General features: G+C 30.3%; 3 protein-coding genes across 4 annotated transcripts; 1 reads left to right on the forward strand and 2 right to left on the reverse strand.

Annotated features, from left to right (window-relative positions):
* Positions 1–27: 27 nt before the first annotated feature.
* Positions 28–6,210, reverse strand: LOC110624059 (ultraviolet-B receptor UVR8). 2 transcript variants are annotated; one of them, XM_021769130.2, is made up of 11 exons: positions 5,903–6,210; positions 5,091–5,164; positions 4,912–4,996; positions 4,626–4,757; positions 4,296–4,520; positions 3,908–4,144; positions 3,575–3,618; positions 2,000–2,182; positions 1,470–1,560; positions 763–806; positions 28–453 (listed from the first exon to the last, which is right to left on the reverse strand). In XM_021769130.2, the coding sequence occupies exons 1-11, from the start codon at positions 6,102–6,104 to the stop codon at positions 331–333; spliced, it is 1,440 nt and encodes a 479-aa protein (XP_021624822.1). In that variant the 5' UTR covers positions 6,105–6,210; the 3' UTR covers positions 28–330. The 2 variants fall into 2 exon arrangements, with proteins under 2 accessions (XP_021624822.1, XP_021624821.1); XM_021769129.2 differs by having other exon boundaries at positions 3,908–4,150.
* An 11,904-nt stretch (positions 6,211–18,114) lies between these two features.
* LOC122724865 lies at positions 18,115–19,207 on the forward strand. Its single transcript, XM_043960772.1, has one exon. The coding sequence runs from the start codon at positions 18,214–18,216 to the stop codon at positions 18,787–18,789; it is 576 nt and encodes a 191-aa protein (XP_043816707.1). The 5' UTR covers positions 18,115–18,213; the 3' UTR covers positions 18,790–19,207.
* Positions 19,208–20,290: 1,083 nt separating this feature from the next.
* Positions 20,291–25,087, reverse strand: LOC110624973 (BTB/POZ and MATH domain-containing protein 3). Its single transcript, XM_043961093.1, has 4 exons — positions 24,137–25,087; positions 22,559–22,907; positions 22,062–22,338; positions 20,291–20,792 (listed from the first exon to the last, which is right to left on the reverse strand). The coding sequence occupies exons 1-4, from the start codon at positions 24,517–24,519 to the stop codon at positions 20,575–20,577; spliced, it is 1,227 nt and encodes a 408-aa protein (XP_043817028.1). The 5' UTR covers positions 24,520–25,087; the 3' UTR covers positions 20,291–20,574.
* Positions 25,088–27,052: the final 1,965 nt, after the last annotated feature.

Raw genomic sequence — 27,052 nt, forward strand, 5'->3', positions numbered from 1 at the left:
ACATTCGACTTGCATTAGCTAAGAAACTTCAGAACAGCCAACACGCAATAACAATTAGCTTTGTTACATATCTGATTACATTTAAGTTTTAAATTCTGCGAAAATATGTACACAATGGACCTACATTATGTTTTACATCTGAATTACAAATATAGCTCTTATAAAAATGTTAAAAGAAACTAACTAGGTGAACCTGAACCAAGGAAGAATGAGAACTAGCATATGTATATGTATTCTAGTTATTGTATATACATATACATTAACACTGACATCAATTAGAAGAATACCTAACCTAACAAAACTGTGCCATGGCTTGTACAGGTCAGCTACTCAAGCAGGTGATTCGGCCAAAAGTAGGGTATGCCACCAGCCACATGCCACATTTCGAGGGACACAACCCTCTATAGTAACTGGCGAAGGAATGTTGCGGTCAATTACATCACCCAATCCAAGCTGTCACACAAACCCAGTTAAAAGTTATCATCAGATGCAATTTGTACCCACCCCAGGCCTTCCTCCACACTAGTTTTATTAACAGGAAGGCGCAGGTGGGATGGGAATAGCGGAACCCAACTCATACATTACATATGCAAGCCACAATATGTACTGGGGACAGAATAATGCAAACTTGGTTTCTCCATCAACTAACTTGCAAAGTAAACCGCCTTATTTAGGTTTTCATTAGGCACATAAATGAAATTAATCCAAAATGGTTCTAGATGCTCCTGAGATTTAATATTTGATGAGTATTAAGCATAATACCTGGCCATACTTGTTCCACCCCCAGCAAAACACTTTCTCGTCCTCTTCAAGAAACAAAAGTAGATAGTTAGGCATCAAATTTATGAAATGCTTAAAAAGAATTCCAGTACTGCTTTTAAATGGGAATAAAAGGATAAAGGAATGAAGGAGGCCTTGCATGTTGAAACTATTGAGACAACTTATATAGTTGTCCCTTCGCCTATAATCTCTCAATTAGTTCTCTCAGTTGGTCCTCTAAACTCCTAATTCAGAGTTCAAACCAGTTACTGCATATTCCTCTTCAAACCAGAGATTGATCAGCTCAATCCTTCTAAGCTATGTCTCTCATGGCATAATAAACATTTTAAGCACTGCCACTCTTACTCCTCCTAATCATCAAATTACAATTTTTATTTCATTCGGACTTTTGCTTTTCCTTGACCAAGATGCTGACACTCAGAAAGTTTCTTGCTGACAAGATGGAAGAAGAGAAATTGGATTTCAAACAACCATCATCCGTTGATTATGGACATGTCCAGTGCATCACCCAACCCAAAGCCCAGCTCTCCCCCAATCTCAGTTGCCGGGTGTTTTAAAGCAGGAGCATGTGCACTCAAAATAATAATAACATTTAAATGAAGTGTAAATGTGCACTAAATGAAATGTTTGTGGATTTAGTGTCGCGAAAAGAATAGATATGGAAGATTTGTTGAATATGGTTTACATACCTGTGATTATAGCAGTGTGACGAGCTCCACAAGAGATAATTTTTGCATGTGCATCTTCCAAACAAGGAGCATCCAAGAGCCTGGGTGTAGTCTGGTTTACAAATTCAATAAATTTGTGAAAGTTAATTGCAAAAACTTGCACATGATTAAAATATTAGTTAACATAGGGGCTACGGCAAAGCTTCAATAAACAGTAATGATGATCTCAAATATAGTGCAGAAATAGCAATAAGAAATTGTGTAATCTTTTAATTACGTGCATAGGCTCTGAAGCAGTGACATTAAACATGCCAGTGTACTAATTCTTATAATTCTAGACATTCTTTGCCGCAATCTGATTCAAAAATAAAGTTGATGACTTATTGTAAACAACAATCCACTTCAGCATTTTGTCCCCTACATGTTTAACATATTGGTCCCATCCTCCTTTGAAGATGATATAAGCACATCAACATGTCATCAAACCATGATATGGAATCATGTTTTTTCATTATTCTTTTGAGGGAGGGAAAATGGCATTTGTATTGTACCTCCGCTTGATCAGTACCAGTGCCCAATTGCCCAAACTGATTGCCACCAAATGCATAAACATCACCATCAGCAGAAATGCAAACAGTGTGCCACAAGCCTGCAGCAACACCCTCTATCCGTATGCCCAACAATGCAGATACACAAATTGGGCTCAGCTCATCATCTGTACTCCCTTGTCCACACTTGCCAAAAACAATGGGATATCAAAACTAATGTTACTCCTTATTTCATGACGTACTACAATGTGTAACAGTGAAATTAGTCACAAGAAAATAGGAGAGAAGCATTTTAAATGAAGTAAAGTAGATTATCCCTCATTAGATGAACCTCATCTTCAACATCTACAGTGCTTTATTCTCCACCTTTTTCTACTTTACCTACATTGTGACCCTGAAGAAGTTAACTCCAACCAGTGTCAATCAAGGATAAAAAGGATTGACATTTTGAACAAGCAACTAATGGAGAAGTTTACAGCTGGAACAAATATAGTTTAGGAAGATTGATTACTCAATTCCAAAGTTACCATCTGAGTTTGATAATCAAGAATTCATATTTCCAGCAAAAAGATAAACAATTTTCAAGCCAAGAACAGGCAAAACAGTTGGTTGATTATATCATTTTCACTCTTCAAACAATTAACCAACTGAGTTTGATAATCAAGAATTCATATTTGCAGCAAAAAGATAAACAATTTCCATGCCAAGAACAGGCAAAACAGTTGGTTGATTATATCATTTCACTATTCAAACAATTATTATTGGTATACTATAAACAAGCACATATTGGTCACTTTAGGAGGCTGATCTCACAATTCATCATTCCAGTGATGCTTTAAATGACTATGCAAAGAAAAAACAAGAACCATGAAAGATCAAAAGACTTAACAAACTTACAATTGAATTATAGAATTCATAATGGATTTTTTTTGGGATTTATTGAGTATTTTATAGTCTTCACAGTGTCCAATACTTATGTTTGCTCAAGTCAATTAGTCATTGCTGGGTGCTTGGTCTATACCAGAGGACATGGCTAGAAACTTATGTGACACGCAACAACATTAGAAGTCTTCATTAATAGCTAAAATGTTGTGAGACATTGGCCTGATATTCAACAAAAGACTCCAGTAATCGATGAAGTATTTAAGAGTGCCTGTTCGGCATTATGGTTTAGAGCCAAAAGTGCCTTTTAGAAAAAGCATCATTTAGATGCTGTAGAAAAAAAATATAGTTTGGAAAAAGTTGTTTTCTTATTTTAGTATGATTATGACTAAAACTTGTTAAAGGAAAGTTAATTCTAATCAATTTTTAATATTTTAACTAAAATCTTTAACAAAATATTTTTTCTATAGCAATTCTGACAGCAATACCAAACAAACCCTTGTTGATGATGCTATAGAAGAACAGAACCAAGAGTAGCATAAACATATAACCAAGTGTCATGTATGTTGAACAGAGATGATAACTTCAAACGCACAAATGCATGCACAAATTTGCATGTTGTGCAAGAAATTATTCAGAACAGAAAAAAAAAAAAAAAAAAAAAATCACTGCTGAAAGTATAGTACCCTAGTGTACCTGTCCATAGAGTCCCCAGCCAAAAGTGAGGAGTGCTCCAGCATCTGTAAATGCAAGAAAAATTAAGAGGAAACAAGATATATCAATATTTGTTCCGGATTGAAACTAGGTAATGGGATAAGGGTAAGGAACACTTGATATGTTTAATCACCCAACATATTAGGTCATAAATAGTTATTATCAATCCTAAACTCATCGGTAATGCAGATGAATAAACTACATTATGTAAGCAGTCAATAAATAATTCGAAATGCCTCAACTTTAGCCACTTGGATATTCAGGAATCAAAAACCCCCAATGATCCTGAATAAGGTTACTTTATTGGATGCACACCTGTGATTACTGCACTATGTCGCCCTCCACAGGCAATTCCCTTGATATAACTTCCAGGAACTCTATAACCATGTCCCTCTGAAGCCATGCCTCCTCGAGAAAGTGCTCCAGTTATATCTTTTCCATAGGAAGAGTTAATACAATGTACAGGATGAGGAGAGGACACCATGCGTACCCGGGAGCCCAAACCGAGTTGCCCTTCACCTCCATAGCCCCAACCCCACACCTGTCCTATATCTGAAACTTCGGTAAAATTAGGATACATCAAATTTCTTGCTTTACACAAAAGATCTTCCATATTTTCAAGATCCGTGCTGCATATATTGGAGAGAAAGGACTATAAAACATAACTCTGGGTCAGAAAGCTCCCTTTTGTGACGGAACGTACCTGACAATGCTAAAGTGTGGCGGCCACCAGCAGCAACAGTAGCAATCCTCACCCCTGGATTTAAGGCTACTAGACATGGAAACGCTGAAAGTGTCTCATCATTGGAAGATGAGCTTTCAGCAGTTTGTTTCACAGATGAAATTCTCCTGCGTTTCGTACTTTCATCTCCAATTCCACGACTATCAATTCCACCAGTAGATCTTGAGCCTTGAGAGCGAGGACTCACTGCCACAAGTTATTTTCCATGCATTAGTCAAATCTTTAAACAGTTAACTGTTATATGTGCGTGCATGTGTGTGTGTGTGTGTGTATAGAATAAAATAAAGCTACCTTGCTCTGTTAAAAACGGACTCTGCCTTGGTATCACATCCCTTTCCACTGCCCCTGGTACAGATGATTCACCAAATACTTTCCCTGAGGGAACACACTCTTTCCAACCCCAGGTGTAAACTTCTCCGCTATCTGTGCTTAACAAATCAAAGTGCTGAGCTTACCAGTCCACAAAGAACGATTTTTACCCAAAAAAATATGGGTCATAGATAAATCAGATTAGTTAAAACAAACTAATCAAGCTTTTTCTATGCCCTTGAAGAAACAACGAGAACCTCAGCATTACCTGTAGCTGCTACACAATGGGCCCAACCAGCTGCAGCTTTCACGATAGAAGATTCAGTTGGGAGAGGGAAAGGCTCAGGAATTTCCTTAATAATAAAATTAAGAAGAAAATGCAGGTTAGTTCAAGAAAAAACAGATATAGATGAAGTGAAAATGCAGTATTATATAGCACTGCACTACCCCATGCTTCCCGGAAGTCACATAGCTTTGACCTAGATCATCTGTTGAACCCCAAGTAATGAGCTTTCCAGACTCTGATTAAAAGAGAAGAATAAGTGAAAATACCACTATTTTCCAAATCAAGGAGGAATATTCATTTCACTAGAAAAGTAAACAGCAAGGCTTAATTAACTTTTAAGGAGGCAAAGAAAGCCAAGCATTGTTTACACCCTCAATTCTATCCTAAGCAACTCAAACTTACTAGTATGGAAAGCAAATAGGTTATGGCCAGTGACAATAAAATTAGAGGACAACTAAAAGTTGACAGACAATTTTAGTGCAAAGTAATATTATAGACAACTATCAAATCCAACAAAAATTCAATGCTAAGTTACACATTTGTTTATATTGAAAACTGCAATTGAATTTCACCGAGAATCAAATGACTAAATCACATTAATTTTAACCTTCAACAGAAACAGCTGACCGTGTGTAACTGACTTGAACCCAACAAAGCAAAGACCTTTTTCTACCGATTTTAATATCTCTACTTTATCTCAGCTTTAATTTGTATAAACCAAAGAAGCAGCAAATACATCAGTCAAAAAGCCAATTTCCATCCCTTCCTTACACTTCCTCAGCAACCAAACAGTAAACAAATGTACCTAGTCTGGAGAGGGGGGAGCTCCTGTTCTATCAAATAAACAATGGCATTCCCCAAATCCAGGGATTTAAAAGCATGAAACCATAAAACAATGGGAAACAACTAAATCGAAACAATTTAAATCTATAAACATAGAACCTAATTATAGTAATTGAATAAAAGAAAGTACCAGAAATAGCCATAGCGAAACCGCAACCGCCGCCGCAAACGTCCTTCCAAGTGTATTCATCGGGCCGCACAACCACCGGCGACAAAATCGGCGCCCTTTGAGGCAAGGCTCCCGGAAGGTATCCCCACATAAAAACAAACTTTTCCTTTGCCATTTCCTCCATGTTCAATCTCTCATCTCTCCCTGTTCCTTCCCCATTCATTTCTAGCAGAGCAGAAACGCAAAGAGAAGAAAAGGAAGGAAAAAGAAGAAAGGAAACGAAGACCAAATTGCTTGGTGTTGTGAGCTGGAGTTTGGTGGAGGAAGTAATTTAGAAAGCGAGCAATAAAAAGGGGGGCGTATCATTTTCAGGCGAATGGGGATGCCACGTAGGATGCTCACGTGGGAGAGGGTGTACACGTGTCTTAATATTGGCCAGTAAATGTGTCGATGAATTCTATCCAGGAATTCCCGGAAGTTTCTGGAAGGTCGTTCTGAAATTACCAGAAACAGTTGGGGAATTATTCGAGTGGTGCTGACGTGGAGGTATAGCTGGAAAACACGTGGTCGCCTCCTATACAACTCCAATGATTATGGTAGACACGTTTCAGGTTTTTGGGGAAGAGGTGGGGCCAATTTGTTTTGTTTATTAGGGTTTTGGGTATTATTGCGTGCATTTTTTAGAAGCTCTCCGATTTGCTTTTTTGATTGATTAGGGTTTAATCACACTTTACTTAAACCAAAATTTAAAGATTTATTTAATCATTTAATATTCAAAAACGTGAGTCAGAGAAATAAAAAAATTTATTGAGAAATTTAAAACACCCTAAAAACTCATTTTTGAAAAAACAATGTGAAGAAAATTTTATAAGAACAGATTATTTATTTCAAATCGATATAAAATTTAATATAAATTTACTTTTATAATTATATGTAATATTAAAGTGTGAAATATTAATAAGAAATCCAAAACCCTATATTATAATTAAAAATTTAATAAAGTTTGATATATAAATTTACATTGTATAATTCGATAGAAAATTTAATCTTGTAGCAAGAGTTTCTATGATAGGCAAATTATTGATTCTTTAAGTTTTATTGTGTGATAAAACAATAAAAAAGAGTTGATCGTTTTATATGCATTTCATCAAAATTTTGAATGATATATTATATTTTTCATCACTTGGGCACTAATTTCATTTAAAGTAATGAGATGTCAAAAAAATAATAAAATTGAAGTAATAATTAAAAGCATGAAAAATAATATATATTTTTTTTAAATTGAAATCGGAGATTGGAGGAGTAGAACGAAATTTCAGATTTATTCAGATGTATTTATCACCAGATCAAATTCAGATGCATTTATCACCAAATTAAATATGTGAGTGCAAATAATATAATTTTATAATTTTTAAATAAAATTTATTAGCAATTATATATGAAAATGACGTTAGAATATGGTATGTTTCTTTAAATAGACATATCATATTAGCATTTTTTTTTTATAATGACATGACATTTATTTATTTAGGAATTATTGGCCACAATAGAAATGCCATAATTTTTATGAAATATATATATATATATATATATATATATATATATATATATAGTTATTATTTTTTACTTAATCTAATTTGTTTTAGCGATGAAAAATATATTATTCAATAAGTTTATATTCGAATTTTCAACTTTTCTGATTAATTTCCTACTTTTGCAATATATATTTCATTTTTATTAAAAAAAGATAGTGAGTGTATTAACTTGATAATCTCTATATAATATTTAAATTAATAGCAATATTAAATAAAATATAAAATTAATTAAAAAAATATTAGTATGCCTAATTATAAATTCAATGTGATTTTTATCTTTTTGAAATAAAAATTAAAAATTGAAGAAGTAAAACCTAAAAGTCTGATGAGATTCCTATTTGTACAAAGAATATAGATCGAATATTGTTACAAATGAAATTATATTTTAAATATAATACAAAACTTTATATGGATAACTATAACTCCTATTCTATGGATAATGTCTTAATACTCAATCACTTTATTAGGCAATAATTCGGGGTGAGCACTGTTCAGTGAGAACCGAAATAATCGACTGAATCGATTCAATTTAATAATTTGATTCGATTTTAAAATAAAATCAGTTTGGTTCGATTTTAATTTTTAAAAATTTCGGATTGATCGGTTCGGTTCGATTTTGAAGATAAAATAGTTCGGTCGAACCGAACCGACCGAATTAGCCTTAAACGCTGCTTTTTATGATAGGGTTATATCACTTCACTTCGTCACTTTTCCAGGTTCCATCCTGCTCCCGCATACAGCCAGCCACCTACCTACCTCCCTCTCTCTCAAACCTCAGTCTCAGTTGAAGCACGCTGATGGCCGCAAGAGGCTCCTCACCGTTCTCGTCCCTTCTCCTTTCTCGTCCTTCAGTTTAGTCCCGCAGCCACGACCACCCACCCACCCACCCAGTCGCCAGTCCCGCAGCCACCCACCCACTTGCGAAAGCCAGCCAGAGTCTCTTCTCTCCATCCTTCGCGTCTTCAGTCCCGCAGCCACGGCCATCCACTCACCCAGTGGGACATTCCCTTTCGCACTGCAGATTTTCAGAAGATGAACAAACGCTTTACATTGTCATTGATTGTCGTTTTATCTTTGGTTCTATTATTTGGAGAGGCGAAAACTATTGATCCTTATAAGATAAATTCAATTGATTCCATTCTTTTATTTTTCTAATGGTTTTATAGAAAATTTTTGCCCCGAATTGCATTTGGGTGTGGATTCTCATTGTTCACCATTCTCCTTTTGATGTATGTTTGGATCAATTTCTGCGCCTCCTACAATTCCCTCTATATTTGGGGAAAATTTTGAACTTTATATTTCCTGAGTAAAATTGTTGGCTTTTGATGTTCAGTTAAAGCTGATTGAATCTCATCTCCGCTTTTGCTCTGAAATTTGAAACCTGTATATGGAGCAGATGATCTGTTAGTTTCAAATTTGTGAACAAAAGAATTAATTTGGAAATTAAGCTAACTGGTTTTTGGGATAATTTAGCTATTATATTTGATTAAATATATTAGGTTAGAAGTTGTTGATTAATTTGAATTTTATGATTAATTGATTGGAGTTTATGATTAATTAAATATATTAGGTTCAAATCGATTCTTATTAGACCCAAATTATAGTATAATTTAATGAAATTAGAGAAAAGATCAGAAACTGATTTCAAACCAAACCGAACAGAATCAATTTGGTTCGGTTCGATTTAATTTTATATCTTATTTGATTCGGTTCAGTTTACAATTTAAAAAAATTTGGTTAAATCGATTTTGGTCAGTTTGATTCAGTACCAAACCGAACCGACCGACGACACCCCTAACAATAATATTATAATTCTCTTTAATTTTATTTTATATTTAAAAAATTTTCAAAATATTTATTAATATTTAATAAAATGTAATATATTTAAGATTGATATAATTAAAAAATTAATAAAAAATATTTTTTTTAATATAAAAAAATAAAATGGATAAAAATTATAAGAGGAAAGAATTATAAAAATTATAAAATATTTTATAATTTTAGATGATTATAAAATATGATCATAAAAAAATATTAAAATTATGTGACAAAGGGTATTGATATTTTATGGGACAAAGGTTATTGATATAAAAAAAAATATTATCAATACAAATATTATATTAAAATTTTAGATGATTATAAAATTATATCGATTTTCAATTTAAATATTATAAACACTTTCATCCTAATCGTTAATCATTATTAACTCATTAATTTCTCATCATTATTAACCTTTGACATCTTAATTAATTATTAAATTAATATAAATAATTACAACAAAATGCAAATTTAAAATTAAATTTTAATTTTTCTTTGAAAAAATCGTTGGTTAAATTATTTTAATTTTTTTAAAAAATTAAATAATATAAATATTTAAAATTATAATAATTAAATAATACACATAATTAAAATAATAAAAACTAAACATTATAAATATTTAATAAAGCCAGAGGCAGAGTTATTTCAAGACCTCTTGAAATTTTTTAAATTATTTAGGAATATTTACTTAAACTCTTAATATATACAAAAAATTACTATTAAGTTACTCAATTTTAAAAAATTTATTAGTTTATCATTATTTAAAAATTATTTAATTAAATTTTTTTTAATATTTTATAAAATCAAAATTTTTAATTTTTTTATCAAAAAATTTCATTTATATGTCTTGAATATTTGTATTTTAAATTTACATAATTTTAATTATATACATATTATTTAATTACTATAATTTTAGCTCTCATGCTATTTAATCTATTTGATTAAAAATAAAATAAATTAATTAACTATTTTTTTTACATATGAATTAAATAATTTAATTTTTATAAAATATAATGATGTTTTAATATAAAAATAAATTAATATTTAAAAAAATTCAAAAATCTAATAATAATTTTTACATATCTCCTTTTTTTTTTCCTTTTTGCAATCCAATAAATTTATTTATAAGCTGTAGGAGTTCAACTTCAAGTATTTACTTAAATTTTTTCTTTTTAAAATATTTATGAGATAAATTATATATTTATTATTTAATTTATTTTTATACATTATTTTTATTATTAAAAAAAAATTCTAATTACTCTGTTTAAACTTAAATTCTGTTTGTCTCAAAAAAATATTTTTGTAAAAAATATTTTGAGATTTAAAACATTAAGAAAATATAGTTAACAAAAAATTTTTATTTTTTAATAAAAGAAAAAAGTCATTTCAAGGAAAATGACCTCTTATCTTGAAAAAAAAAGTTATTTTTCATAAGTTAATATTTTTATTAAAGTTTTTATATATAAATTTTTTAATAAATTTTATTTTTTAAATTAAAATTAAATAATAAAAAATAAGTTATCTCATTATAAAATATTTTCTATGGAAAATATTCTTCACAAAAATTTTTTTTATAGAAAATATTTTTATAATACAAATTATTTATAACATCAAAAAAATTATTTTTAATATGCGTTTGGATAAAATTTTCTTTTAAATGAATGGAATTAAAAGTATTGTTAAAAAATAGAATTAATCCTTTGACTTAAATTCTTCATTTGCCGCTAAATACTATTAATGATTTTTAATAAAAATAACTAAAAAAATTAAATTTTACAAAATTAAAAAAATTAATCAAATAATTTTAAAATAAATATAAAATAATTTCGAATGCATAATACAAAATAGTACCGTGTATATTCCCCTATTCTGCTAAATACTTATTATACACTTTGTTATCTTATTTTAGTGTTTACGGTTATTTGTTTATTGTGCACAATTGACTTATTTAATTTTTAACTAATTAGTCCGTTTGAAGTTTATTTCGTTTCTTATGACACATGATATAATGTGATAATAATGCACATGCATTCATGAATGTTGTATAGTTTAGACTTAAATCTCGCTAGTATTGATGGGTGAATCGATCCATAATATGGTTTTTTTTTAATTTATTCATATTATATTCATTAAAAAGGCGTATACGTGACTAAATTTATATTTGACTAAAAGATAAAGATATATTTTAATATGTTATAAAAATAATTATTATGTTTAATAGTATAAAAATAAAATTGAAGTAAAAAAAATAGCGCTCTTAACATTCTTAAAGTGAGGAATAATTTTAAATACAACAATAGAAAACATTTGCCTGAATTTTTATAAAAAAATAAATAAAATTTATATCAATATCTATTAAATTCATTGTAAATCGAATACACCTAAAAATTTATTTTGTATTTGTAAGAGCTATTAATGTGATGTAGAGTAAATAAATTTTAATTAAAAAATTAAATACGTAACCTTTTGTGGAGCCAAACATAGCCGTAGCATTGTCTAAGAAAACTGGAGTTGTGGAGGTTGACAAACTATAGCCGCAAGAAAACTGGGGCGACTGCCCTGCCACATCAATTTGTCTCTTGCCACAATTAAGCCCAAACACTAATCATTGAGACTCCTTCAACCTTAGCAAACTGATTTTATTTCAAAAGTGTATAAAAATACTTAAAAAATAATTAAAATTTCAGGAGTGAAATTATAAATTAAATTTAGAAAAATTATAAATAAAGATAATAATACATAAATTTAAAGATTTTAAATATCCACAATAACATTTTCAAAATTTTAAGAGAAAAAATATATCTTTCCTTTAAAAAAATTAAAAATATAAAAGTACATAGCTTTTTGCAAATTTTAAAAGGCCAAAAATATATATTATCGAATTTATAAAAAAAATATAAGGATCAAATAGAAAATTTGCCAAGTTATTTTTTATAAAATTTTTTTTTATTACAAATAACTAACCATTAGTAAAATGGCTAACTTGCGATCTGACCTTAGAGTAGCAAGGGATTTGAGACAAATTTTCCAAGCTAGCGGGCCGCCGGCAAAGATGGGTCCTCGGGCCATCATCAACTACAGGTGAAATTATTGTAGGGTCATGCAACCAATTACGTGGCAGTTAACTAGATAGGCAACGTTTGTCCCAAATCTGCCCACAAACTCCTCTTCCCAAAAGCATAACACACAATCATTATATCTCACCTCTAAGCCACATCGATCACCTATCCAAAACAGTTGATCACATGCAGACCAACTACCCAATTGTGGGTCCTCTCACATACAATCATATAAGAAGTATTCTGAGCTACACGATGGCTTACTTTAGACATCAAGTGAATATTTTGATGATAGGTTTAGGTTAGCGGTCGTTTACGGATCCGTACATCAAGACCACTTAAATATTAGTGGCTGGCAGTTAATTCGGTTGATTGCCTGTGAAGGACTAACTCGTCGCTTTTAGTGACTTTAATAATTCCCTCCTCCTAAATAAAAATATAATAATTTTTATTAAAAAATTATTTATCATTTATATAAAATTTATGAGATAGAATATATATTTCATAAATTTATTTTTCTTAAAAACTAAATTTATTTTATTTCTTGAAATTAATATGATTTTTTTAGATTAATTAACTATAAATGCATCCATTCATGTTTATGGAAATTCAACCATTCATCATACTCCTATTAGAGATAGAAATTGCAACGTTTAATTCGATTTATAATTTTAATTTGTTACTTAAAATATTTTATCTAATTTATATTAAAAATATATAATTTACATGCTTCAGTTTCATGAAAAATATTATTAATTTTATACACTATTTTATTATTAAAAAGTTATTATCTCACTTAATTAGTTTCTAATTTATTTATATAATTAAAATTATTTGTTAAGCTATTTAAATTTAGAGAAATAAATTTTTATAAATAAAAGTGTTTTATGATTAATGTTTTATTAATTAAGAGTTTTATGGACTATTTAAATTTAAAAAATAATTTAATTTTAAAAATATATAAATATAAATAAGTATTTTTTTATAGATAATAGATTAGATTATTAAAATTTAAAAAATGAAACAAAACTAATGGGTTAGATAATTTAATTTAAAAAAATAAAATTTAATAGAAAGATTTTTTTCTACAATAAATATTATTAAAAATTAATTTCATAATAAAATAAAAAATAAATTATTTATCGATTATTATTGATTTATATTGAAAGATATACTTTTTATTATTAATTTATATTGAATATATATATATATATACATTGAAAATATAGTTATTATTAATATATTTTAATTAATAAAAAATTAGATAAATTATAATTTAATTATAATATTTTATTATTTTTTATAATATAATTATTCATTAACTTTAAATTTCTAAATAAATTTTCTAGATTGGATTAATTTTTTTTATTGAAATTATTAATAAAAATATTTTTATAATTAAAAAAATATTTTTAAAGAATTTTTTAAAAAAGAGAATTAATAGCACTATTAATCTTTTATATCTAAATTTATTAATATTTTTTTTATTTTTAATATCATAATCAATCAATAAAAAAATAAATTATTGTATGATTTTTACATATAAATTATTTTCCATAAAATCAACCGACGCTAACGTTAAGAATTATTTGGAGGACACAGACAATAAGTATCTAGAATAATTGATTGGACCGGCGACCTTATGTGTCTTTTAAATTAAATATACGTCCAATCATATTACAGATAGTAAAGGCCAACGAGTAGGAGGAGGTGTTTTGTTTTTGTAAAATGTGATTTAGTTTTTCCAGTTTAATGAAATATTTAATTTAATTTATATTTTTAAAAATTTATAATTTAATTTTTATCGTTAAATTAGAGTTAGGTTACAGTTATTTTTATAAAAATAATAAAAATATTTTTTTAAAAAAATAGTTTAATAAATTTTTTCATGATCCCCAATTTCTTTTTCACAGTCAGATCGCCATTCATCAGTAGCTCATCTCTTTCATCATAGTTGGATTGTCGTTAGTCTAAACACAGGAGGGACGTGCAACACTTACACTCTCGTCGGATACCAACACTCACGCGATCGCTGAAATCACAGAGAAGAAAATTAACTCATTTTACTTAGTTTCGCTGCCGAAAATAATAAGGCCAGCATCCACCTTGCGCCAATGCTGGACCAAGCCATACCGTCGATTATCGCGCAGTGACTGCGCGCATGATGTAGCCATTATCGAGTTTGAGCGTTAGGTGAGTCACACGGTTAGTGAATTCAACTTTAAATATTCAATAAATTAACAGTTTAATCTCTTTAATAATATTTAATAAATTAATAATTTAATCTTTTTAATTTTTTCTATAAATAATAAAAATTAAAAATATTTTAAATTTTTTTATAAAAATTAATAGCAAGTTAACTTTAATTTTACCAATAAAATTAAATTATAATTTTTTCAAATATAAAGAACTAAATTATATATTTTAAACACCACCGAAATTAAAATAGACATTTCATTTAATTAAAAAATTTAAACTGTAATTTTTTCATCAAATCAAAAAAATTAAACTGTAATTTTATTTTTTTAATTATTATTTTAAATTATGAATTTTTTTTGTCAATTTGAATTAATGAATATAAAAATTATATTTTATATAATTAATATTACTTATTTAACGTAGTAGATTTTTTAGCTGCTTATCACAATAGAGGAAAAATGAGTCTATTTAGGAGAATTTGAGCCAGTAACACAATACTTATGAAATTAAGAATCAATCGAATTAAATTAATTTAAAATTTTAATTAATTAAATTAAATTATTGTAACTAATTTATTACAGGAGAAGTGGTGGGAACTTAATTCAAGACAAATATTTCACTTGTGGGAGCATACTGAAACGACATCGTTTTTTTGTCAGCTGCCAGTGGATTGCTTGCTTATTAGTATCCTTTTTCCACAAGAATTCCTCCTCTCCTCAGGATAACACAAACAAAACCTATAAATGGAAGGATTTCACAGACACCTATATATATATATATATATATACACTCATCATTAATTACCAATTTTCAAAGGAAATCAAACCTTGACATATTGCGAGAATCGAAGATCACAGAAGATGGTGGTTGGTGAGCTTTCTAAGCTTTTAATTGACGAGGAACGCAGCAGAAGAAACTCTAGGTCCATGAGAACGGCAGCTGCAAAATCATCAGAAGGACCAGCGGAGAACAAGAAGAGGGCGAAGATGATGAGCAGAAGCCAAGAATTTAGTGGGAGCAAGACATTCAAGATTCCTCTTCACTATCCACGTTACACCAAGAAGCAGTATGAGCACATGGCTGAGTGGAAGCTTGACTTGCTTCTTCAAGATTATGGGTTGCCTATTGATCATGGAGACTTGGCTTATAAGAGAGAGTTGGCGATCTCTACCTTCATCTGGCCTGAATATCATTCTGAAGATTTTGCTGTTTCTTCTGTGGATTCTGGTAAAGATTTTACTTCTCAGGGAAAGAAGAACAAAGCCAGCAGAGTAGTTGAGCTTCTATGTCTAGTAATGTTAGGGTTTTTATAATTGCATACTTAATTAAGTTTGAAGGTTAATTAATCTTCCTTTTAGGTAATTAAGTTTAATTAGAAGTTGCTCTCAGAAATTGCAAGTTGATTAATTAATAAAAAATAAATTTTAATTAGTTATTAAAATTAATCTAATTAAAATTTTTATTAAATTAATTATACAGTTCATTAAATTTGAAATTCTCAATCCTATTTCTACTTCAATTCTATGTTTATTATAATACTAAATAAATTTCAGTAAGAAATAATTAATAATTTAATTACAAGGAAATATTATTTAATAAAAATGCAATTAAAATAATTGACACAACTAGAACAATTTTTTTATCTTCTAATATTTTAAAAACGAAAAGTTTTAACTTTTTTTTTAAATTATAAGTGCATAAAAATTTTAACTGAATTTAAAATGAAAACTTTTAATACATCTAATATTTTATTATAAATAATAAAATTTGAAATTAATATTTTTTTTACTATTTTAATTCCGGTTTCAAATTCTAGCAATAAAATCAAATAATGTGACTGAAATACAAATTGTATTGCCATTAGTTAATCTATAAAAATGAGAATGTGAGATTGCAACTTCAACACTCACGTCAGTGAGTTGAAGAGAATAAGTAATATAATGTAATATTTTAAATTTAAATATAGTTATATAAAAATTATATATATTAATATTTGTATTTATCTATTTTTACACTGTAAAAAATTATTAGATCTTTTAGAAATTCAATTAACATCGGTTAGTAGATATGGAATCTCGCAATTATAAATTTAACAAAAAATCTACTTAGATTGAGTTTTCTGCCAATAACTCCTCCTGAAAACTCATCCTCGAAGTTGAAAGGGTAAATTTTGATGAAGAGCTAAAATTTAAAGTTTCTAATTTTTTTTTTTCCAATATAACGTAGTATTATTATCAGATTTCTATTAGGGGACTATTTATATTAGCATATAGTTTATTTTATTTTGAGTGATTATTGTATTATATCAAGTAGGTATTATTATAAATAGAAAAGGAGAATAATTAAAATAAGATGGTAAAAAGCAAACATGATAATTTTTATTATTATAATTAAAGACTAATCTTTATTTTATTTTCACATGCTAATATAAAGTAAATTAATTAATATGTTATAATAAATTTTAATAAATAAAATTCTAGTAAACAATGCAAATCTCATAGAATTTTAGAAAATATGATAATGAAAGACTTCTAATTTAAATTATTATATATATTATTCCTTAAAATTTTATAATTGAATAATTAAGAATAAGATTAAATAAGATAACTATATTTTAAATATATTAATATTTAAATTTAATTGGTTATTTAAAGTTTTTTTTATGTTATTATATAATATTAATTATAACATAGTATTTTAAATTTAATTAATATTTTATAATAATATATATATAAATTTAAATAATCTGTTACGGAATTAACGTACCATGCACGGTAAATAAAATTAGTAAGTTTTTAATTATTGGGTGCATATAAAAAATTTCCTATAATAGTGCGAACCAAACACTTTATTATCAAATTTCCAAGGAAACTTTCAAGGTTAAAATAATTATAAGAATGGTGGTCGGAGGTCTTTCAATGCTTTCAAGGATGAAGAACGTAAAAAAGATTCTGCATCCATGAGCATGGCAGCAACTGTGGAATCTGCAGAGGCAAACAAAAAACCAGCTGTGGAAGTAGAACACACGAACAACAATGACAAGAAGAAGACAATGGTAATAGAATGTAATACGTTCAAGATGCCTCTGCATTATCCAAGTTACAGCAAGGAAGAATACCAAGACATGGCTGAGTGGAGACTGGACTTGCTTCTTCAACAATATGGGTTGCCTATTAACGGCCGTAGTTTGGCTTACAAGAGAGAGATGGCTATATGTTGCTTCCTTTGGCCTGAACCTCGTTCAAAACTGATCACTGCTTCTCCCGCCGATGGCTCCTTGATTCGTCGTCAAGCTTCTTCTTCTATGTTGTTCTCAGGGGAAGAAGATCGAAGCAATCAGGGCCGAGGGAGGAGCTTCCCTTTTGGTAGGGCACCACTGCGCACTGCGGCGGCACAGCTGCGCACTGCGGCGGCACAGCTGCGCACTGCGGCGGCACAGCGGCGCACCTTCATCCCCTTCATCCCCTTCATCCCCTTTAAAGCATTTTTCGGTCGCTGGCACGACACGGGACCCTTCCGTACCCTCACTCCGCCCTTGGAAGCAATAGCCACAGTACCCAAAATACAACTCAACTAAATATGCATACTTGAACGACATCGTTTCGCTCTCCCAATTTCCAGTGGATTACTCGTTAGAAACCCTTTTCTTTAGAAGTCTTAAATGAGCGACTCGTATCTCACAGTATCCTTTTTCCACAAGTATTCCTCCTCTCATCAGGAAACCACAAACAGAACTCTCTCTCTCTCTCTCTCTCTGTGTTCATCATTGTCAGCTTCCAAGGAAATCAAGCTTTTACATATTCTGAAGAATCGACGATCACACACGATGGTGGTTGGTGGGCTTTCTATGCTTTTCATGGAGGAAGAACGCAGAAGAATAGAATCATCACAAGTTAAAAGACCAAAGGAGCAGAAGAAGAGGGCGACGATGATGAGCAGCAGCCAAGAATTTAGTGGAAGCAAGACATTCAAGATTCCTCTTCACTACCCACGTTACACCAAGAAGCAGTATGAGCACATGCCTGAGTGGAAACTTGATTCGCTTCTTCAAGATTATGGGTTGCCGATTGATCAGGGCGACTTGGCTTACAAGAGAGAGTTGGCGATTTCTACCTTCATCTGGCCTGAACCTCATTCTGAAGATGGTGCTGTGGATTCTGATAAAGATTTTACTTCTCAGGGAAAGAAGAACAAAGCAAGCAGAGTAGTTGAACTTGTACTGTTAGGGTTTTCATAATTGTGTAGTTACGTTTGAAAGTTAATTAATCTTCCTTTTAAAGTCATTAAGCTTAATTAGAAGTTGATTCCCACTTACATATGGGTTGCCTGTTAAGGGTTGTTTGGCTTACAAGAGAGAGCTGACTATATCTTGTTTCCATTGGGCTGTACCTCGTTCAGAATAGAACACTGCCCCTCGTCCTCAAGCTTCTTCTTCTTCTTCTCTGTTCTCAGGGGAAGAAGATCGTAGCCATAGCCACAAGTATATTTAGCGATTACACTTAGTTATTTAGCTTTATTAGTAGGTGTAGTCTCTGTCTTCATCAGTAGTGCATGTACGATTGATGGGTCTCGTCACCTTCTTTGCAATAATTATCATCTTATTTCTTGTTAATTTGTTCTCCATCCATGAATTTTATGGCGCGGGGACTAAGAGAATGTTATGCTTAACAGGCTGAATTTTTTAAAATAAAATAAAATGCTACTTTCTCTTATTTTTAGTAATAAATATTCTTCATATATTTTTTTTAAATACATAAAATAAATATTCTTCATATTTTAGTAATAAATAATTCTTATGACATAACAAAATTAACTAATTAATTTTACTAAATAGTTCATGTAATTTTAATAAAACTCAATTAAAATCTCTTCTCTTAAGTTCTAAGATTATTATTGTTAGTGAATAAAGGTACTAAAACTTAATTAAATGAATTTTTTCATTGAATTTCAAAACCTTAGTTTAATGTATTTTTAAAATGTTTCATCATATTATAAAAACTAAATAATACAACTTTTATCTCATAATATCTATTGTTTAAGATTTATACATTTAAAATATTAAAAATAATTGCTAACCTTAATTTTTAAAAAATTTATAATAATTTATCTAAAATATTTTTTTAGATGATCATACTTTTTCACATATTACTAATATTAAATAATTTAAAAACTAATAAAAGTATCTAGAAACTAAAAATTAATATTAACTTGAAATTCTGAATGAGTTAGTAATTTTTTAAAGAGTGTGGGAAATTTAGAGAAATTCATGATTATTTCATTAGAATTTTCCTAAAAAAGTTGCAGCATAAGGCTAAGAAGTTTATTTCTTTCTTTCAATATAGGTACCACTAAGAATTTTTATTTAATTCAGCTTGATGGAGTTGATAAAATAATAATAATGGTTTGGTCCAATAAAACACGAAGCAAAATCAGCATACCCTTGGTTTTTTCATTTAAAAAAAAAAAAATTTCTATCATGACAGGTTTTAACTTTCTATATTTAATTAATTTTTTGAGGGTGCAACAACAATGGTTAAAATGGTAAGACCACAATGACAGTAGCAAATGGCTGTAGTGGAAATGGAGACGAATTAGGAACATAGGATCAAAACCTTACATAGTTTTGGAGATCTCTCATGAACCTAGTCCAACAATGGCCGAGGCAAAATTTTTTGGAAAGGCATTTGCGGTATATGTCCTGAATGGAGATGGACAAATGCAACGTTCACTGCAAAATATTTGGTTCAACAGAAAAAAACGATAATAATGATAACTATAATGCAACCAAGGTTATGTTACAATTTTGATTACCTCCTATTTCAGTTCAACACAAGCAAAATAGCCTAAGTTTAGTTGCTGGTGAAAAGAAACAGAAAAGAAAGCAGCAGATAATTTTCCTCTTCTTTTTCTGTAGTTCCATCTCTGGCCTTCCATGATGACTGTACATCCAAAACAAAACCACCCTAGTTTGCTAAGACTCAAACTCCTTCAACAGAGGATAACAGTACCTACACTATGCATCCTAAAACCGCCGCCTCACTCGCCTGGCATTGGGATTCACTGATTCTGCTGCAGCCCCATCTGCTCCTAGATCTAGCCCATATATGCTGCTACCACTCCTCTTCCGACCTGATAGTAGACTCGAGTTCTCATCTCCTGATGCAAATGTCTTTAGCATCTCACACAACAGTGAAGGGCAACTCTCTTCCAAGTGTTGAAACCCTTCTGACTGCATTACCGCTGCAAAAAATAAATAAACAAATAAATAAAAGAAGAAAAATTGCAACCTTATTATCTTTCTTAGTAAGTAGCAAAATGTGAAAAACAAGAGGGAAAGCACAAATGGGACAATTGTACTTTTTGTTTCTTCAACAGGCATAGATAAAAATGAATAAGCACCATATTCCTATTCTATTAATATACGAACTTACAGTTGGAATATAAAAATGCTCCACGTGATAGCATTTCAAATGCAAAAATCATCCTAAGGATATACTAGAACAGGCAAAATTTGGGTCTGAAGGAAATTAACAAATTGACTTCTAAAAGTCCACCCATAAACAGAACACAATGAACTTCCTGTGAACTATCAAAAGTCAAAACCATTTCATGGACTTAGAAATTCCATAATCTCCACTAATAGTATTTCTTTTTGCCGCACATTAGATACCTGGGGACCCTGTTGGCAATACTATCTACTTTCCTCTTATGTCTGCTAACTTTCTTAACCTAAAAATCTCAAACTTCTCTGTTCTACATCAACACAAATGGCATAAAGTAGCTCCCGTTGTCAATGTTTGAAACCATGATCAGAGTATAGGCATGCATGTTTCTCCTTTCCTTCATGTTGGCTTTTGACAGGGTATCTATAGCTGATTTGGATACTGTGCCACTATTTTCTCTTAAATTAGCAAATGAAATCATGAAACTGGATCAAACTGCCAAAAACATGAGCAATAAAATTCTTGTGGGTTTACATGTGCCATTCTGAGATTTCATCTGTTACGGTTGAAATTATGACTCTTAAGTACAAATCAAAGACAACCCAACCCCCATAGTGCGATAAAAATATATGCCCATACAAACAGATATCCTCCCCTTGCATGAAAATAGTCCCCCCAAGAAGACCAAATGAAAGGAGTCATGATCTCATTAACATAGACAAGTATGCAAACCCACATGGGGTAAAATAATTGCATAATAAACCAAAAAAGAGGAATCTCAAATGGAATGAAAAAATGTCCCTAAAAGGATTAGATTTTAAGCTTAGTAGAGCTGAGTAGATTTTATATGAACACCTTGCAATGATTTATCCTCGGTTGAAATACAAGCATGATGCAAATCAAACGTGCTTTCCTCTCAAGAAGTAAACCCTCTCAATATGCAGGAATGCACGAAAAAGAATTGACAAAAAACTGCATTTATTACTTCAGCAGATTGAGCAATGCAAGCATTGAGATTGACATATCCTGACACCTGCAATGCTTAGTACCTACAAACAAAACGCACCTCCCAAGTTTAGTGGATTTGCAGCAAATTTCAAACAGATGGCCTTGAGTTGAGAACACTGATGCTGCTCAGCCAACGCAAGTGTTGTCGCCACAGTATCAGCACTCAGTTCCTCGCACAACTTTGATTCACATAGCAACTTCAATCTATCTAAGTTGTAAAGGTCAGCAGCAGCCAATAGATGCTGCACCATGTTGGTGGATGTACACATAGATGTTACGCCGGTAATCTCATGTACATCAGGAAGTTTGTCAGTGTATATGAACAATAGCATTGCCTGGAAAGGTAAATGATGAACCCATCAAGTAACTAAAAAATGTTGAGATTGATAAGAGACTGGGAAGATATTTGCAGAGAATTTCAACTATAATGATATGGGTAGAACACTGAACTAGAAATATTTCCATGGTGCCCACTAAAACATAAACCCTATCACAATAGGTACAAAGGTGATGGATAACAATGACAAATGCAAGTGAGAATAACAAGAAAATTACCTTGAAGATTGAGGAGTCTATGTCCTTTACGACTACTTTATCCAGGTTGGGATCCCCAACAAGTCCAAAAAACTGGGCTCTGAAAACTGGGGAACGAGCAGCAAGTATCAACTTATGAGCATTAAATGTTTCATCCCCAACCTGGAAAACAATGTCACAACCAACTTCAGATTCTAAGAGTTCCCTAAGGCCCTGACCCATATCTGAAGGTGGAACAGGAATGGAATACTCTTTTGGTCCTTCAAGACGAGTTCTGACAACTCCAACAGTGCAGTTCATGACTAGACAATCATCCTTTATATAATCAGAATTTTCTAAAGTTGTCCTCCTAAAGAAACGCTTGTAGCCCCTGCAATATGTCAAGCAGCAAAGTACTATGAACGAAGACATCAAGATGTTTCCCAACACAATCCCAATCCACAGCCCCATCCCACCCCCACAACCACCCGTAGACACAGACACACACAAAAAGCACCTGCACAACCCCCCCCCCCCCCCAAAAAAAAAAAAAAAAAACTATAAAAAAAAAAAAGGACTTTAACTTGTAAGAAGTTAAATGATCCAAACGCAATAACAAACTTCTATATGACAGTCAACAAATTTTACTGCAAATAGAACTTCCAACTCCACGAAATAAGATTATCTGACCAGGCATATAATGCATTACTGCTGATTTTCAAAGCTAGCAAATACCAATTAAAATTAGCATCACATAAACTCAACTAGTTCGCACTGTAACTTACAATGCAGATTGGAGACGCAAGAATCTAAGGAAATGTTAATTCGATGTGATGGCTTGAAGACACAATACAGTGACAGCACATCAATGCAGAATTGCAAACAATCACAATCTTATTCTTATATATACTAAAATTCAATACCAACAGGATGGTTGATTACCAGATATGCCCCTTAAAGATAAAGGAATTAAAGAGAACATATCCTTTTTTGAGAGCAAGGATATAAATGGCAAAAGAAAAATACAATGGTAACAATGTAACAGCAATAGACGCTGCCACATTGCTAAACCAAGTTCAGGTGGCCGCTTTTAAGCACACACAGTTGCCAAAAAAAAGGTAAAAGTTCAGAGATAAATCATACACATAACCGTAAAGTGAAAGTACATATGAAAGTATGACTAACAAGAGATTAATTTTACGCCAACAGCCTTTAGTTGGGCTGCTCATGGCATCTTGCCTTGATCCTTGGGGTTCGAGGATCAAGCCCCCCTCCCCTAAATAGAGGTGCCCCTTTAGGGGCTTTGAAAATGCTTTAAAAAGGCATGGCCAAAAAAAAAAACAAGACATTAATTTTAGGATGAAACATATTAGTTATGGTAGAATTCTTTAATAATTCCAATGTTATTCAGCAATGTAATGCAACTACTCTTCTAATTCTGCAATGTGCCAAATTCAAGTACCTCGAAACCTCATCATCTCCTTACATCATAACATTATTAAACCACTAATTCTCGTAAAAACAATAAACCCAAACCCCCACCCCCACCCCCACCCTCCAAAAGTTATATATATAATCAAAAAGGAATACAGAAATTTGAAAAAAAAAAAAAAAATTTACCACATGCTCCCTCTGTACTTCAGCGTGTACGGCCCGCTCTCCAACGCACGATCGAAGTGGCTATGCACTTTGTGTTTCCCATTTCCACTCTGATCCACCAGCGTCAACTCGAACAAAGCCCTGACGTCCGTTCCCTCGCTCGCGAGGGCGATAAAAACCGAAACATACATGGAACTGTCCTCGGGATTTTTCCCATCTGGGTAGAAGTAAATAGCCCAATCGTAACCTCCCACCGAGAAAATATCACTCGATATGCACTTTCCAGTTCCCATCCCTTTGGCCAACGAATACCCCTTTATCTTAAACTGGTGTGACCCATTCACCGTCTCGTTTATTGACCTGGAACACGACTCTTTATCAAAATCCGCCTTGAAATCGTTCATGCTTTCATCTAACTCCACAGTTCTTCTCAAAAGCAATGAAAACCCCACTGCTCTATCACCCCAAAGTGCAGAATCCGCTAAACACGGATATTAGTACTCAAGCAAACCCTAGAATGCCGAAACGCGTAACACAAACCATGAGACCACATAAGTATCTGGAATTTCATGATCAACCCTACTGAATTGTGAAAATTCAGAGAAAACTCTTCGGATCCTGATGCTGTACAAGCAAAATCAAACCCTAAAACCAAATTAAAGGGAAAAGTGAAAGAAGAGAATGAATTGAAAAGAAATTGGCGACCCAATTGTATAAATAGCAGTAGTGAATGATCGGAAATTGGGCGAAGAAGGAGAGGTGATAAAGAGAGATCGACAGGGTTTTAGGGAGGAGGGTTTTCTTCCCGTTTCTTTTCCGTTGGTTGTGATGATGAATAGTTGTAGGTGGCACAGAGAGAAAGGGACGTAAGACTAGGGAAATGGTTGATAATACAGGAGAGGGTGGCGAGTTTGGTTGGGGTCTGATTCTGAAGAAATTTGTGTACGGGAATGGAGACCAGGGAAAACGAGTTCGTTAAGGAAAATGCGGCAATTATAAGCTTAAAATTACCAAAATAAATAAATAAATAACATTTATTAATTAAAATTAAACATTTTTTACCATAAATTAGTTTTCAACTTTAAATTATGAATTCAAAAAAATAATGAAAGTTTTATACAATTTTTATTTTATAATGCAAGGGAAGTTGCATTAAAAATTCCAATAAATTTTATATATAAATACAACTTTTATTGATAGTCTAAAACAAGTCTATAATTCATAAATAAAAAATTTAGTAATAAATGTATTTGAGTAGATATAAAAAATTTAATAAGATAAACTTTAATCATTAAATTTTAATAAAATTACCAAATTTTATTTTATTAATAAATAATTTTTAGATTATAATTTATCACTATACTTTTATTGATTAATATATAAATATCATATTACTTATAAATAAATATTTATATTTTTTATAAATTTATTTTTTAAAAATTTTAATATTTAAAATTAAACCAATCTTGACATGAATCTAAATATAAATTTAAAAAACTTATTCCTGTTAAACTTTCCTTTGATTTTTTTTTTTAATTTTATAGACTGCAGTCTTTAGTTATTAATTACAGAGCTCTTATCCAGCGGGAATGGGAGGTTAAGGTCGTGCAAATATATAGGGAAGCTAATATGGTAGCTGATTATCTTGCGAATAGTGCGCATGGTGGAGTTTTTGGTATGAGTCTTATTGATTTGCCTTCATCTAGTATTAAGCTCCTCTTGGATGCTGACTGTATGAATATTTTTCATGATCGTATAATAAATTAAAGGCTCTATTCCTCCTTTTCAAAAAAAAAAAAAAAAAGAAAAAAGAAAAAAGAAAAAAGAAAGGGCGTTTTCCGGTTAATTTGTATTTTGTTAGTTTTCACATATAAAATATTAAAATTGAATAAATAAAAAGATTAATTTAGAAATATAAAAACTTAATCCTAATTATAATGTTTAAAAATTAATTTATAAAAAGTATTAGAATTAACTTTAATTAAAAATATAAAATTTAAATTAATTAACTATTTTATTATTTAAATAAAATTTTAAAAATAAATATAAAAATATAAAAATCGATATACAACATTCATTAAATATTAAAAATTAAATTATAATTAGAGAAAAAATCACTTTTATTAGGTAATTTTCACTGTGATTACTGAAGAGTTACTGTTTTACTGTTATTACTAAATTTAAAAATAAAAATCATCAACATTTAAATAATTATTTAAAATAGTTATTCACATAAATTTTTAATAAAACACGTATGTAATATGTCTTAAAAAAAGTTTAAAATTAAATTATTTTATCATATTAGATATTTTAAATTTATATGTAAAATTCACAAAATTTCAAATATCTAATTTTTAATTTAATTTTTTTCAATTCTACCATGTTAGTAAGAAAAAGAAGTACCTTAAAAAAAGAATATAATATGGAAAATGAGAAAAAAGTTGAGTTAGAAATGAAATACTTGGAATTTTCCAATCTTAGTCTCTTATGTCATAAAACAACTTAATTTTAAAATTTTTTAAAATCAAGTAAAATATGTTATATGGGCGTTTGGTCAAAAATTAATAAGAAATTCATTTGAGTGATTATTTCATATAATTCTTTAGTATGTATTTTGTTAAAAAATTGATCGGAAATTTATTTAAATAACTGTTTTATATAACTATTTCAATGTTGGTGGTTTTTTAAAAATAAATTAAAATAAATATTATAAAATAATTGATAATTTTTTAAAAAGCATTCAGTCAGTTCGCTTTAAAATCGAATCGAATTAAATAAATCAAAAATCAAAATTTTAGTGTTTATGAAAATCGAATCGAATTGATTTTGATCAGAAATCGAATCGAATTGAATCAGTCTGATTCGATTTGATTCGATTTGATTTGATCGATTTTGATTTTTAATAATTTTTTTATTTTTTACACTTTATTTTTAATA

Source organism: Manihot esculenta, chromosome 10 (assembly GCF_001659605.2).
Source record: "Manihot esculenta cultivar AM560-2 chromosome 10, M.esculenta_v8, whole genome shotgun sequence".
Taxonomy (NCBI): domain Eukaryota; kingdom Viridiplantae; phylum Streptophyta; class Magnoliopsida; order Malpighiales; family Euphorbiaceae; genus Manihot; species Manihot esculenta.